Source organism: Scophthalmus maximus, chromosome 19, assembly GCF_022379125.1.
Source record: "Scophthalmus maximus strain ysfricsl-2021 chromosome 19, ASM2237912v1, whole genome shotgun sequence".
NCBI lineage: Eukaryota > Metazoa > Chordata > Actinopteri > Pleuronectiformes > Scophthalmidae > Scophthalmus > Scophthalmus maximus.
In genome coordinates, this window is record NC_061533.1 from 20,114,110 (window position 1) to 20,129,294 (window position 15,185).

The 15,185-nt window shown below is 40.8% G+C and overlaps 1 protein-coding gene across 1 annotated transcript; it reads left to right on the top strand.

The window, feature by feature from the left end:
* Nucleotides 1-293: 293 nt before the first annotated feature.
* On the top strand, nt 294-5,684 carry sdf2l1 (stromal cell-derived factor 2-like 1). The gene is made up of 3 exons (XM_035640675.2): nt 294-565; nt 4,536-4,732; nt 5,013-5,684. Exons 1-3 carry the CDS (start codon nt 388-390, stop codon nt 5,289-5,291), a joined length of 654 nt encoding a protein of 217 aa, XP_035496568.1. The 5' UTR covers nt 294-387; the 3' UTR covers nt 5,292-5,684.
* Nucleotides 5,685-15,185: the final 9,501 nt, after the last annotated feature.

Here is a 15,185-nt window from a genome sequence, read left to right on the forward strand (position 1 = left end):
CCCCAAAAAACTAAAAAAAACTAAACATCAACAACAACATGATGGCCATACAGAAGTTGCAGGAAAATTATAAATTTGTATATAAATACCCCATTAAATATCATAAGTAGAACGTGTGTTTATCCATTGGGTCAAATTTGCACATGCTATATGCTTGTAAGATAATTTTGTGAGAAAAAATATATCAATCAGTAGAAATCTGAATATGCTAAAAGAAGAATAAGAAGAATCTCTCTTGACCAATCACAGATTCACATTTACTTCCTTATGTTTGGACTTGTCACGCTGTGATTGGTTGAAGCCAGCAGTAACGTTTGAACGTGACAGGAGCTGCTGTTCATCCTCTCAGTGTGCGTCTGCCGGTGTGGTGACAACAGAGACAGAGAAATGGAGATAATTCACGCTTTCCACGTCGTCGCCAGATCCCTGCTGCTTCTGTTGCTCTACTCGATCTGTGAAGGGAGAGAGTCGGAGCTCAACTACGTGACGTGCGGCTCGCTGGTCAAACTGCTCAACACCAGGCACAACGTCCGCCTGCATTCCCACGATGTCAAATACGGCTCAGGTAACAGCCTGTGCACCCACAGTCTCAGTCACAAATATTTATATTTTACATTTTATATATCCATATGATAAACCGGTCCATATAGAGAACAGTATGTTAGATTTAAGTTAGAAATTAGTCAATTTAAAGTTGGCCCAATGGCGATGAAAGAGCGCCGTGTGAATGGCAGGTGAATAGGTAAACAAATAATATAACACAACAATTGAATGAATGATTTATGTTCTTTACCATGTTTGGTTACGCCGAATTTAAGAGGGCATCATATTGATTTGTGAGATATGTTTAGTAAGCCCGTAATGCGTTTTACTTTTGCCCCGCAAGCAGATAATGGTGAAATTTTCATTTCTGTTTATGTAGTTTGGCATTGCGTTTTCCCGTTGCTTGACAGCAGTCCAGATTCTAACCCCTAACCCCTATTCAAACGTGTCATCAATATTCATGTATCTATTTCAACATTTCACCCATGTTGTGGTTTTTAACTCGGCAGTTAGTTGAAATAAATTTCGGGTTTTGTGTTTCTCTCTTACGCTGGCGTCAGCAACGCCAAAAAGTAAAGCTAGTTAATACTGTAATTCTACTATTGACAGTGGTTTATTGGTTATGCAGTATCACAATCATAAAAAACTAAGTAAAAACGTGAAAACCGAGTCTAAAATCTAATCAATGAAAAAAATGTATAGTAATAATTAAATAATAATAGTAATCGACTAAATGTATAGTAAGTAATTTGTGGGGTAGAATTGTGGGACAAATGAGAGAAATTGGCTTTAATGTGCAAAGGTAAAGGTGAAAAAAGAGTGTAATGTGGGTCAATGGTAAATTAACAGTAGTTCAACAGCAGAGTACTGATTGAGATATGCAGACAGAAGAGGAGTGTCTATCTGGATGACCACAGGAAGGAATGACCTCGTGCTCCAACATGCTTCTCACCAGAGACTCTGTGCAGAGGGTGGGAGAAGCTGTCAATTATGGAGAGAAGCTTTGACAACATCCTTCTGCTGTCAGAAGGATGCCGTCAAAGCTCTTGGTGCTAAAGATGATGAAGGACCAAAGCCTCCACAGGAAAAAGAGCCGACCCTGGCCTCTCCTGTAGAGAGACCAAATAGTTGATCAGAGTGGTCAACAGTTAATACACATAAATCTATTCTACATTTGCTAACGCCTTTCTACCGACACCGGTGGTGAGAAGAAGGTACACTCGATGGCTATTTTCTAAGCTCTGTCATATTTCAGTGATATATTTTAACAAAAGCTGCAATTGACACCTCACTGGAGACATGCCATGTACCAGCCTGCTTCAAGACCTCCACCATCATTCCTGTCCCCCAAAAAACAAGGCCCTCTGACCTCTGTGGTAATGAAGTCCTTTGAGCGCTTTGTCCTGTCTTATCTCAAAGACATCACTGACCCACTCCTGGACCCCCTGCAGTTCGCCTACAGAGCCAACAGGTCTGTGGACGATGCTGTTAACATGGCTCTTCACTTCATCAACATCTGGACACTGCAGAAACCTATGCCTGGAATCCTGTTTGTTGATTTCACCTCCGCCTTCAACACAATAATAATCCCTGTTCTTCTACATGACAAGCTCTCCCAGCTGCACGTACCCAACCCCACCTGCAGATGGATCACCAACTTCCTCTCTGACAGGAAGCAGTACGTGAAGCTGGGGAAGCACGTCTCCAACTCTCTGACAGTCAACACTGGCTTCCCTTAAGGCTGCGTGCTTTCTCCACTTCTCTTCTCCCTGTACACCAACGGCTGTACCTCCAGTCATCAGTCCATCAAGCTCCTGAAGTTCACGGACGACACCACCCTCATCGGGCTCATCTCAGGTGGAGATGAGCCTGCCTACAGGTGGGAGATTGACCATCTGGTGGCTTGGTGGAATCTAAACAACCTGGAGCTCAACGCTCTAAAGACAGTGGAGATGGTTGTGGATTTCAGAAGGAATGCAGCCCCACCCTCCCCCATCACCCTCTGTGACTCTCCAGTTGACAATGTGGAGTCCTTCCGCTTCCTGGGAGTCATCATCTCACAGGACCTCCAGTGGGAGCTTAACATCAGCAGCCTCACCAAGAAAGCACAGCAGAGGATGTACTTCCTGCGGCAGCTGAAGAAATTCCACCTGCCAAAGGCAATGATGGTGAACTTCTACACTGCCATCATCGAGTCCATCCTCACCTCCTCCATCACCATCTGGTACCCTGCTGCTACTGCAAAGGACAAAAGCAGAGAAAAGATAGAGAAAGATCGTAGCAGATCCCTCCCACCTCGGACACAAACTTTTTGAAATGCTCCCCTCCAGCAAGAGGTTGAGGTCTGTCAAGACCAAAACCTCCCATCACAAAGACAGTTTCTTCCCTTCTGCCGTCAGCCTCATCAACAAGGCCCGGGACCCCCACTGACACCTCCCTTCCTCCCCCATGGACATTACACATTATATTAACGTATTCCACCACACACACATTTAGCCATCTGTGACCCCGATATTTATTGTAAATTTATTGTAAATAGCGTGAATTTTATTTCATTTTATCTTATTTTATTTTTGTTTTATTTTATTTTATATTCTTTTTCTAATTCCGTGTATATATGTTGACTCCTAAGTGCACCTTAATAACACCAAAACAAATTCCTCATTTGTAACCTGTTACTAACCTGGCAATAAAACTGATTCTGATTCTGATGATACTTGACTATCAATATCGCCTTGGCGCAGTGGACTGTGCTGTGGTCTCTCAGCCAGAAGACTGTTGGTTCAAATTCAGCTTCTGCAAAAGGATTTTGTTTCAAACCACTCGGTCCTATAGAGATGATTAGTCAACTCACTGCAGCTGTGCCAATCAGTGCACCTGTTTCAAATGATCTGTCTCAGCAAAAAGATTTGGTTGCTGTTTTTTTCCGTTTCTATTTTCTTTGTATTTCTTTCTTTCTTGTGTGTGGATGTTGAGACATTCTGTATGAATGCTGCTTCTTTTTTGACTGACAAAATGACACTTATCAATCAAGATCACCTTTGCGCAGTGGATTGTGCTGTTGACCCCAGCTAGAAGACTGTTGGTTTGAATCCCGGTCCATATTATTAATGTCTTTTATTTGTGTCTTTTCTTCGAAATTCTTTCTTTCTTTCTTTCTTTCTTATGTGTGTATGCTGGGGTATTCGATATGAATGCTGCTTCTTTTTTGATTGACAAAATTACACTTATATAGTGATATCAACTTGGCGCAGTGGTTTGTGCTGTCGCCTCCCAGCTAGAAGACTGTTTGTTTGAATCCTGGTCCATATCACTAATGTTTGTTTTTTTTCTCTTTTCTTCTTATTTCTGCTTTCTTTACTTTTTTCTTTCTTTCTGATGTGTGAATGCCGAGGCATTCTGTATAAATGCTGAGTCTTTTTTATTTGACAAAATGACTGATGTATATCGAGATCACCTTGGCGCAGAGGTCTGTGCTGTCGCCTCCCAGCTTGAAAACTTTGGTTTGAATCCAGGTTCACATGATCTGTCTCAGCAAAAAGTGCTTCGCTGTACTTCTTGGCGAACGCAGGGCATGTGCTTCTAGTTCAAACAGGGCCCTGAAAGTGAGGCAGCAACAGTCTAAATGCAAATCAGCCTCATGTGGGTCAGAGGCACACAAAGCTTAAAGAGAGAGACTATGGTATCGGTCATGAATCTGAATCTCATAATGTCTTTGCACAAGAAGAATGATGGCAAATTAAGCATTTCTGGGTGGCACTCGAGCTGGCACAGTCTTATACTTCTGAAGAAAAGAAAAAGAAACGTCACCTACATTATTCTCAGTGGGTTCCAGATGTCTCACTTCTGGACCCCATTGCATGTTGGAAAATATTTATTTTCTAGGCTGCATATAGATTTTTTTCATACACGGCATTAATGGAGGTTACAACTTTGTCATCTGCAGGCCCGTTGAGCAAGAACAATAACTGTCTGTCTCTCTGTCTGTGTAGGAAGTGGACAGCAGTCTGTAACTGGAGTGGAGAATGCAGACGATGCCAACAGTTATTGGCAGATTCGTGGGAAGCCAAAACGTCCGTGTCAGCGTGGGGCAGCCGTCAGGTGTGGTGACGCCATCCGGATCACACACATGAAGACTGGCCGAAACCTCCACACCCACCACTTCAGCTCACCCCTGTCTAATAACCAGGTCAGACACTTATCGCTCACACACCCACTGTTGTAGGTGCGTTGTTAATAGTTTATGGACAACAATGGAGCTATGGCACAGAGGAACAGGACATATCAGGCTTTGGATACGCACACAATACATTCATGGTTGGTTTGTGTCTGCACTTTGTTATTTACTGACAAATCATGTGGGCAGAAAAGTAGAGCTTTTCACCCCCCAGCAGATCTATCTGTTTGTCAGTATTATCACCACTGTACATATCCTTTTTTTTCTTCCCGCCTGTCTGTGGCGTCATTAGGAGGTCAGTGCCTTTGGAGAGAGCGGTGAGGGTGACGACCTGGATGTGTGGATGGTGCAGTGCGATGGCGTCCACTGGGAGCGCGACGAGGCTGTGCGCTTTAAACACGTGGGCACCGACGTCTTCCTGAGCGTGACAGGTGAGCAGTACGGCCATCCCATCCGCGGCCAGCGGGAGGTGCACGGCATGAGCTCCTCCACCCAGCACAACTGGTGGCGTGCCATGGAGGGCGTGTTCATTCAGCCCAGCCAGGAGCTTATACGCCACGATGAGCTCTGAAATCAGCACTGGGACACACAAAGCATGGACGTGTGTGTGAGTGTGTGCACAGTCTGTGGATTCCAATCACATTCCTATCATTGCTGTGGTGGTTTTATAGTTCACCTGGACCAAATGCGGTTATGTGTGAATGATGTGGAATATTTGACTGATGACCCATCTCTGTATATGTGAAGGACTCAGGATGTTCTTAGACAAGGTGGCGGGGTGGTGTTTTTTTTCCCAACAGTTTGAAGAAGATCAGTGATATTGTATGTATTGCAGCCATATGGTTTATATATTCTTCTCCAGTTTCCTCCTCAGAGAAAATTCATAAAGGAGACAATCATGTCTGGGTTTCAATTACTGAAACTAAGATGGTGAGAGGTGTCAAATAAAAACTTAGAGATTTAATGTGTGTTGTGTTTATATCATAGGCTACCTTTTGGGGATACATTTCAGACTAAAGACCAGTTCATTGGTGAAGGCTTGTCCCCAATCAGGGAAAAATATGATTTTTGGATAAGTAGTCAAAGTTAGGTTAACATTTATGGTAAGGCAAGTGTCCAGGAAATGATTGCAAGTTAATTGTGTTAAAAGTGATGAATGATAACATGTTTTTTTCCCCCTCCTGGGGTAAGCAAAGACCTGAGTTTTTATTTTAGCTCTGTATCTTTTTTTAATCCAGTCTACACTTACACCTGGAAATGTAGATCACGTTACCATTCACGAACCCTAGGCATGCGTGTGCCAGTGTAAACGGGAAAAAGATCAGTCTAGCCTGCAGTCACATACTGCAGAGTTGCTCATACCACTAAAGAGAAACAAAAATGAAAAGTATGACGAGGGGTTTATTTTGCTGGAGTGAGGACGAGTGGCAGCTGTTACTGACAGTTGGTGTTTACAACGTTTTGCCTTCACCAATAATTAAGAACCAATCAGGGAGCAATTGCAGGTGACGGAGTCATCATTTCCACTCTTCTCTGGGGTTTTTTCTCATTCACACTACATCGCAGCCCCGGAGTTTTGAAACTAAAACGATGCAAGCAGAATTTCCAAACTTCTCAGTTTAAGGCGCTCAGAAACTTCAGAGTAATGTAGACGGCAGGCGAAAAACTTAGCAATTGAGATGTGTTTAAAAACGTAGTAATGTGGATTTAGCCTGATTAGCTTGGCTCTCATATTCTCACTCTAACCCTAATCAATCTTCAGTCATAAACCTAGCCTCACTAACCAATGAAGGGAGTGAGTATTAGCCAATCAGAGGAAGGGTAGGTGTAATAAGGCTCCCTATTCAGATTAATCCTAAAACTATGTCCACAGTAATGCAACATTGATTTAAATCATTTTACTTGTGCCACCTGTATGCACAGTGTTGCCAAAACCTTACTGTCAGTAACGGCGTCACCATAGTGTTGTTCAACAGAAGAAATCCATGGTCTTACTTTTCGGGATGCATTTCCGTGCTCGTATTTTTAGCAACCAACTTTCGAGTTGACAATCTCCATCCTGTTTACAAAGGCAGTGCACCTGAATTGTCATGTGATGTGTTTTCAGGCGATGAGTGTGGACAGAGATTATTTCTCATACAGAGCAAATATCCTTGTCAGGCATGGGATGACTTTCGTTTTTAAGATGCCATCTTAAAATTAAAACGGAACTTTGACGGAACTTAAGTTTCCAAAAACAAGGAACTATCCTTTTTCTAGATTTCTGTGCTCTGAAAGAAATGCTGAACTGCATGCAATCATGACATTAATTTAGTATGATTCCTAAAAATATGATTAAACTAGAAGTAGAGCGTATGCCTGTGACAAGGCCCAACAGTCCCCTCAAATTCAATCAAGCTGCACCAAATTGTACTCACCGATAGAGATCAGTCCACTCAAAATGCCTGATGTTCATCAAGATCCATGAATTATTCCTTTGGGAAATTTGTGGCAATGTAAAATAATATGCCCTATCTCGCAATGATCAGAATAATAATAACCTACTTGGTGGAGATAATAACAAACAAAACAAAACAAATACTACAAAAAAGCTTCAATACCTGGTGCCGTTACTGCTCACCCTTTCCTCCAGCAGATGGCGACAAGTTACCATATAAAACCCAGACACTGTGTTAAAGCAGGAAGGAGGGGCCTAACTGATCCAAATGTATTTGAATTAAGCAGTGGGATCCTAGAAAAACTGTCCGCTCAGAGAAGGAAATGTGACTAATAATTGCCACCTACACACCGTAACAGTTACAGGTTGTTACCCTGTTAACACAGGTGTATTCATCGTTAATAATGTAAGTTCTTTAAAAATCTTTGAATGTTACATGAATATTCTACATTAAAGACAAAGCTGTAGATTAATGTTCCATTGTGTCTCATAATGATTTCATTCCTTTCAGCCTCTTCATGCATATTATTAACCAAGAAGCCTTTTACCTGACAAATGAGTGTAATTCCTTTGCATTCATCTTCCCTAATTTGAGACATTCATTGGAACCATCTCTACAACTGTTTGTGCAGTTTGAAATGGTAAAAATGTTCTCTGACTCAACTGATGTCATAGAAGTCAGAGGCCTTGTGCTCAGACTGAGCTAATTTCACGTTCTTATCATTTGCGAAATTCCTTTTTTCCCCTTGATTTTTTTCCACTTTATTCATCATCAAACAGTATTAAGTAGAGTGAAATGTGTTCTGTGTGACAGCAGAGGAAAGTGTCTCTGTGAGAACATTATTCTGAATGTCTGTAAATGATTGCTGGTGCGTGTGCTCCTTCTTCCTCCAGTCAGAGGTGCACTGTTACTGCTGCCAACCTTTAATGGGACTTCTGCAGTAGACGGGGTGGGGGGTGCAGAGGGAGGTTCCCCAGCTCTCCACTCATGAGTCCCAGCAGGCCGAGCAGAGGAAATGTACATGTAACCACCCACCTCTGAGAAGGAAGTGCCGTGTTATTCTATTACCTCACTGGTGTTCCTCATGTTTCTACAGCCCTGCGTCTATTTCCACATAAGCTCACTGTTTCACTACAGGCGGCAAGCAGCTCCGCATAACTGAGGGAGGCTGTTCCAGTAATATATGCAGCTGATTGACACTGTGTATGTCATTGTCCTGCATTCGGTTTCTTTTAGATTTGCCATTTTATGGCTGAAGATTTCTATGAAGCAGAAATACATTCAGAAATACGTCGGTTTTTTTATTGCACTTTTAACTTGCAACATATTCCCAAGTTGCTGTTGAATTTAAAACTTAACTCTATTTACCTGCACTGTACAATGTTTAGGGAGAGGGCGAAGGACTATTACAATTAATGTAGAAAAATATATTAACAATTTAATATTGTTGATATATCTTTTAAAGAAAATCATGTATGTATTTTTATGTGTTTTACCTAAGTGAGGGGGAAGATTTCCAGTTCCCTCACACAAATGTAAAGAAAAACTTTTTGTTGCTACATACCAACTTTTTTTTTTTTTTACAAATCTGGGTTAATTTAACCTTCAAAAGGTCCCATCATGATGTAATTAGATTTAATTCACATTTTGTTCTTTTCTTGTGTGTTTCAGGATTGACTAAACTAACTGTAACTAACTCTCCAGCTCAACACTTTCGTCTCTGTCTGCCCACCACTCTAATTGTGTCGTCTTTACTGGGACAAAAATTATGTCACTTCATCTTCTCGGGAGGTTTGTTGCAGTAGTATAACCAGAGCAGTGCATCCTTGTACTGCCTCTGATCTACAGAATAGGAGGGAGGCTCTTTATCCCCCATCAAGCACCCAGTCATCACAACCAAGCACAGAATAAAACACATTAGCATCACCTTTATTGAGGAAATCCTCCCTGACAAGATGTAGGCAGTTAAGTGGCAGTGAGCTGTGGTGCCACCCATGGGTGGTGGTATACTCAGAGGCAGGGTGGGGCAGGTTGGAGGGTGTGATGGTGAGGTGGCGAGGCCCAGCTGACTGATGCCCTTTCATTATTGCACTGCTTGCTGCAGCTCCCACAGTAGTGCAACAGGGAAAGAGTGTCAAGCAGCGGGTGTCTCTTAGTCCTGGTCCCTGGTGACACAGAAGGGCAGGATGGCACCTTCAACAATCCCGTGAGCGAACGTCCTTTTGTGTTCAAGAGTGAATCACAAAAGTTGTTCCGCTATATTTCTGCTCAGTTCAGTGTTAGGTGAATTTTAAAAAATGACAGTTGTACATTTAGATTAATTTAAGTTTAAAAGGGAGAATCAGACAACAACAGAGTGTGACATGGTTTCTTGCATTTTTGCTCTGCAGTTACAATTTATCCAAATGTTTGTCAAACACTCAGTTGTTTTTAACTCTTTGCTGAGGAATGACAACTGTGGGAAACTGAGCTGAGCTGTGTTGCAGAAACAGCTGGATGACGACAAGCATCCGAGGAAAACAGTTTTCAGGTGGCAGTGCAGGTAAAATTTTTTTTAGAATTTATTAATTAACAGTATATGATTTAAATCTGCAGCTTCCAAAACTGATTCCAGTACGGGTGAACAATCTCATGATTTTAAATCGTGATCGGTCTTGGTGACGTTCTTCAAGTGAATCAGAGATCATTTCTGTGCTGATTTGCCAAATGATATCACATTGACTGTGCACAACATGGCAGTCAGTCACTTTAAAAGAGCTACATACATTTTACAGTTGACTTGTTTCTTTCTTCCAGCAATTTGAAGTGAAACAGTTGAACAGATTAACTCCTGTCAATAAAGCAACAGCGCAAACAAATATTCACCTACCTGTAGTGGCCATGCATAGAGTTTTTGATATTTGAGATCTACCTCTGAGATCCATCACAACAGAGGCGACTGGAGTTTTGTTTTTTTTGCATACTGTCTTTAAAGGAAATTGTTCCTGTATAATAATTAAATCCACAGGAGTGAACGATCTCACAATGTTGGTTATCCACAGTCCTGAGGTAAACATCTTTCAAGAAGAAATAGTCCCTATTAAGTCTCCCCTGTGTTCTGTGGAGTATCCATAGTTATAAGGACACGGTTTATGGAAAGAGATGTTCCTTTTTAAATTCTTTATAATTTGTTATAATGTCTTTTCAGTGCTGTCAGTACCAAACACTTCCATTTACCCCCATTGACCCAGAGATAGTCCCCTTGAGGTAAGGCAGATTTTACATATAACAGTGCTGAACCAATCCTTCAGTATTTTCACTGCATTTAAGGAGATTTAGCATCAAAACACCGTTACCAAGGCACCATTAAGCTCCACAAAATGCACTTATACAAGAAGAACAATCAAACCTTGACACACTCAGTTTAAAATTGTCCCTTACACAGAATCAATGCTGTTATCGTAGGTACATTTACACAGAGTAACCTCACTGAATCACAACACTGAGATGACTTTTACAATTAAAACTCTGAGTTTATGGGTTTTTTAAAAAAAGGGATTGGTTGAGTCAAATAGTTATTTAAATTTAAGCAGACAAGCGTTTTAACCTATGAGGTTTTAGATTCATTAGACATAACATTACTGGATGAACACAATAAAGGTCCGCATTTCCCTCACAGCAAAGCTACAATCTTGATCATCGGTGAGATGTGTAGTCAGCAGCAGAATGAAGCTCAGTGTGGTGTCATGGACTGCGCAGCAGCAGCGGTTAAACAGAATAAAGTCTTCTTGATCAGCTGCATTAGAGGAGGACGATCATCCCTCGGAGCCAAGACCCTATAAGCAATATTGCACTACTCTGTCAACTCTCACGAAAGCAGAGGCAATATTGATAGGGTCTCGTCTGCAAGGTGATGTGGCCAAGACAAGACTTCTTATCAGAGAGGGAGAGTCTTGGTCTGAGGCCACGGGCGACCAGCGGAGACAGAGGACGGAGGACCAAACAACCAACCCACAAACACCAAGAGAAGACCAAAACATCAGTGTCTGGAAGTCAGCCTCCCTTTTCATTGTTCGCAGAGCGAGTTTGATTTCTGGCTACAGGCTGAGGTGATGACCTGAGCTCCATGTCCCGTTGGCTGCTACACTGTTAAAACAACTGTGCTGTGATTCTGCAGAAGCCATCAATCTAGCCATCTGTGTTGTTAAGAAACTTTTTTCAATCCAAATTTGCTTTAGACGTCAAATGATAAAAAAAAAAAAAATTCAAAACCAGTTGAAGGAGGAGAACAAACCTGAGGATGTCACCGTCCTTATGGCGACCCTGTGAGACTTAATGTTATTTTGTCACAACTCTCCTTGATTTTAACTTTGAATTTTTGGACAGGAAACTCCTTCAATCTCACTCATACTAGCAAATGTATTAAGAGTTATCTACTGTACATTTTTAATTTCTTAAAAACTGCTCCAATTGTCCCTTAAAATGTCCCTTAAGTCATTTAAGAGTATATCCTTTGTGGCTGCCGTACAGAAATATTAATAGAACCTTTGATAGGGCATTATGTTGCTTTCTCTTTTTTGCAAATATTGAAACAAACATTTTGTTTGCAATCACCTTGTCAACCAGCAGCATTATTGATTTCCTGCTTCAGTTAAGGAGTGTTTTTCTTCTTCATTAATTATATTATTTAAAAAAAAATATGTTACATAAAAATGCATTAAATGGAAGATTTAACACCAACTCAATGCACATTTTGGAAGCATTCATGAGCATACATGTCATTAATCATATGATCAGCTGAGCAGCAGTTACTGTTATTGGCTTAATCAATGTATCTTAGCCCACACTACCACCGCAGAGCTGACACACAGGCCCAGATCTCAGTAGACAAAATGGCACACTGTATCATAGATTTTTTATTTTAAGTTTTCTGCAGGGAATAAAAGCATTTAAAAATATATAAACATTGTCATCTAATGTGTTTGATTGTTTAGATGAATTATTTTGTTTGTTTTATTCCTGCTTTATCCACTACACTATAAAAAAGTCTGCATGGTCTATGACTGTGTATACTTCTCGCAAAAAAGTTTAGAATTTCCTGCAAGATCGATCAAATAATTATTTCAGACAAGTCCCAGAATCCATCTGTGTTTCAGGAAGCAAAGGTCAGGTCTATAGTTAACATTTCATATGAAATGTAAAACATTCACCTCCATTCTGACAAAACTTTCAAGAATATTTCTGTCTCCTGCACACATGATCAAAATGTCTATGCAGTTCACCATGTTTCCATGAATTAGCACTGAGGAAACAGGTGGGTCATATTGAACAGAAAGCTTTTGAGGAGCCTTTGTTACTTTCAGTGATGGAAACACTGCACCCTGACCCTCATTTATACAAAATACTTTGGAGACAACAGACATGATAACCCTTTTTTTTTCTCTTTTAAGAATAGTCAGGGGTCACGCACCTTTGTTTTGCTCTGTAACCACACAAACTGCGCACTTTAGGGGTCTAAAATTCATCTTTTACTAACAAAAAATATGAAATAATCTTTTTTCAATTTGACGAACAAAAATTCAACTTTTCCAAAAATGTTGCATCAAATCCTTTCACTCCACTTCTTCTATACAAGTTCAGTTTTGGTGAACCAACTATGTCAATTGGCAACAGAAACAATGTTACCACACACCTCTAACTCTGTCATTACATCAGACCCTCACAACTTCACATTACATCCTCACAACTTCCTAAGTGACACAGCGACAGTGGAGAGCAAATTGTTCCCCTTTTTTACTTGACCATGATTTACTCATACATGGTGGAATTCACAAAAAGCTTCCATTTATGCACAATTTAACTGGGCATTTTAACTTTCAATACAGTCGTGACCTTGCAATATACCCACCTCAACACACTGTACCAATAGTGTGATTTCACAATATTCTCTGTTAGCTCATGTCTACAGACGCCTCAGAATAACACAGTGGTGCATGCAGATTATATGTGAGATTATAATCCCACTTGTGTCAAAATAAGATGCAGATTAGAGCTGCGACCTACTATTATTTTCAGTACAGATTCATCCACCAACTGTTCTCAATCGATCGTTGGGTCAACAGAATCTGAGCAAATAGTTGGAAAAAGGTCCATCACAAGTTCCCAGAGCTCATTGTGACATCTTTAAATGTCTTTTTTGTTATGATCAACAGTCCAAAACAAACCAGAAGAGGACATTCCATTTTCTAGCCAGATGGTATTCATGTTTTGTTAAATAATGACATGATTTAACTACTTGCTTATTGATTTTCTTCTGATCAGCTAATCAAGTGAAGGACTCACTGGTCCAGCTATGACACAGATCATCTGTAATCAAAGACGCACCAGACGAAAAATGGCCTGATGAAAAACTCAACGCTTTATTCGTTTGAGACAGCGGTTTGTCGTAATTCATACCTGCAGCAAACAAACCTGGAGGAAGATGCGGCGCCGAGTGCTAAGAAGAGATATAAGAGATGTCAAGATAAACATTGTGTGTTGCGTTTATTATGGCCATCAGTAAGGCAGCATGCATTATGGATGATGTTGTGACAGTAGACACTCCCTGATGTCGGCTGGTAGTTCGAACAACAGGATCGTTGTTTCACTGTGGCTCAGTTGCGTTTCCACCTGGATCCACATACTACTAAGCAAGACGGGGCTGCTCTAGTTAACCGCTCAGGAGATGTGTTGATAGCATCTGTGACTGCAGTACTAGTCCTTTCTCCAGGTATTGCCCACAATTCATATATAACCTGTCTGCTCTGGTATTTGCCTGCCAGCAGTGAACAAGGCAAGCTTATGCATGCCAGTGAGTCCCACATCCACACCATACTTCAGGTTTCCCTGCTCCCCCCCAGTCATTCCGATTCGATAACAGGCCACAACCACCTGATGGAGGTTTTGATTGATATCACAGGACCTGCCCTGTGGATGAACAACAAATCCAAGTGTAACGTTCAAATTAAAAGGAGGGAAAACTAAAACCTTTTCCGTATTAAAAAATATGAGTTTGAAAAAAATAAGTTTTAATTAATGTATATTGTTAAGATTTAAATTCTATGGTCTCACATTGAAGTTTGATTTGTGGATTAATATTTAAATCCAAATTTTTTAATTACATGGAAATGGGGTCAAATCTACCAATCAAAGTAGCAGAACAGTAAAACAAAACCAATTTAGTAGTTTTTAACAATTTTTGTTGTTTTCATTTCATGCAATTAATTTGTAACAGAGTTAAAATAAAGCAACAAAACACATGACAGCAAAAATGAAAGGTGCTCTCACTTTCTGGCAGTTGTACCTTACACTCCATCCCTCACTACGAAAATACAGACACCCAACAAACAGCAAATTCCACAGTAGCTTGCAAAACAGTTGCTAAATATGACGCTACAGGCTCCTGTGCTCGCTCACACGCACGCACGCACGCACGCACGCACGCACACACGCCCTGCCCTCCACATTCCTCACAAGGAGCCCCATCCCCCCTATGACCTGCCCCAAATAGGAAACTTACCCCATTTTTCCCACCCACACCATGACTTCTTCAAGCCTGCACACTCAAATTATGCTTTCAAAAGCCGACAGATACAGAGAGAGGCCTATCGCACGGCCATAACAAAATGACTGCAGCGTTAACCTATAGGCTCACACATTCCTTTGCAGGGAAGTCACACACATGCTCTTTTTATCCGAGCAAACTAACACGTTTGAGTAAAATGTTTGTATGCGATAAGCCACTCATATGTACGTATAAAGTTGGAACCAACCTGTTTCCCAAAGTGGACAGTTTTTAATAGATGGCAGTGTTTTTATTTAATTTTTTTAGAGAGACTATAATTTATATTTTTAAAAAGCATATTTATATGTCCTGATAAATGATTAGCAGAAGTCAAACTGCACATTAAAATGGATTAGATATTATTGCAGTCACAATTTTACTTTAATTTAAAATTGCAAGTCCTTTTTATCCCTTTCCCGTTCCTACAGTACAGTGTGACTGGCTT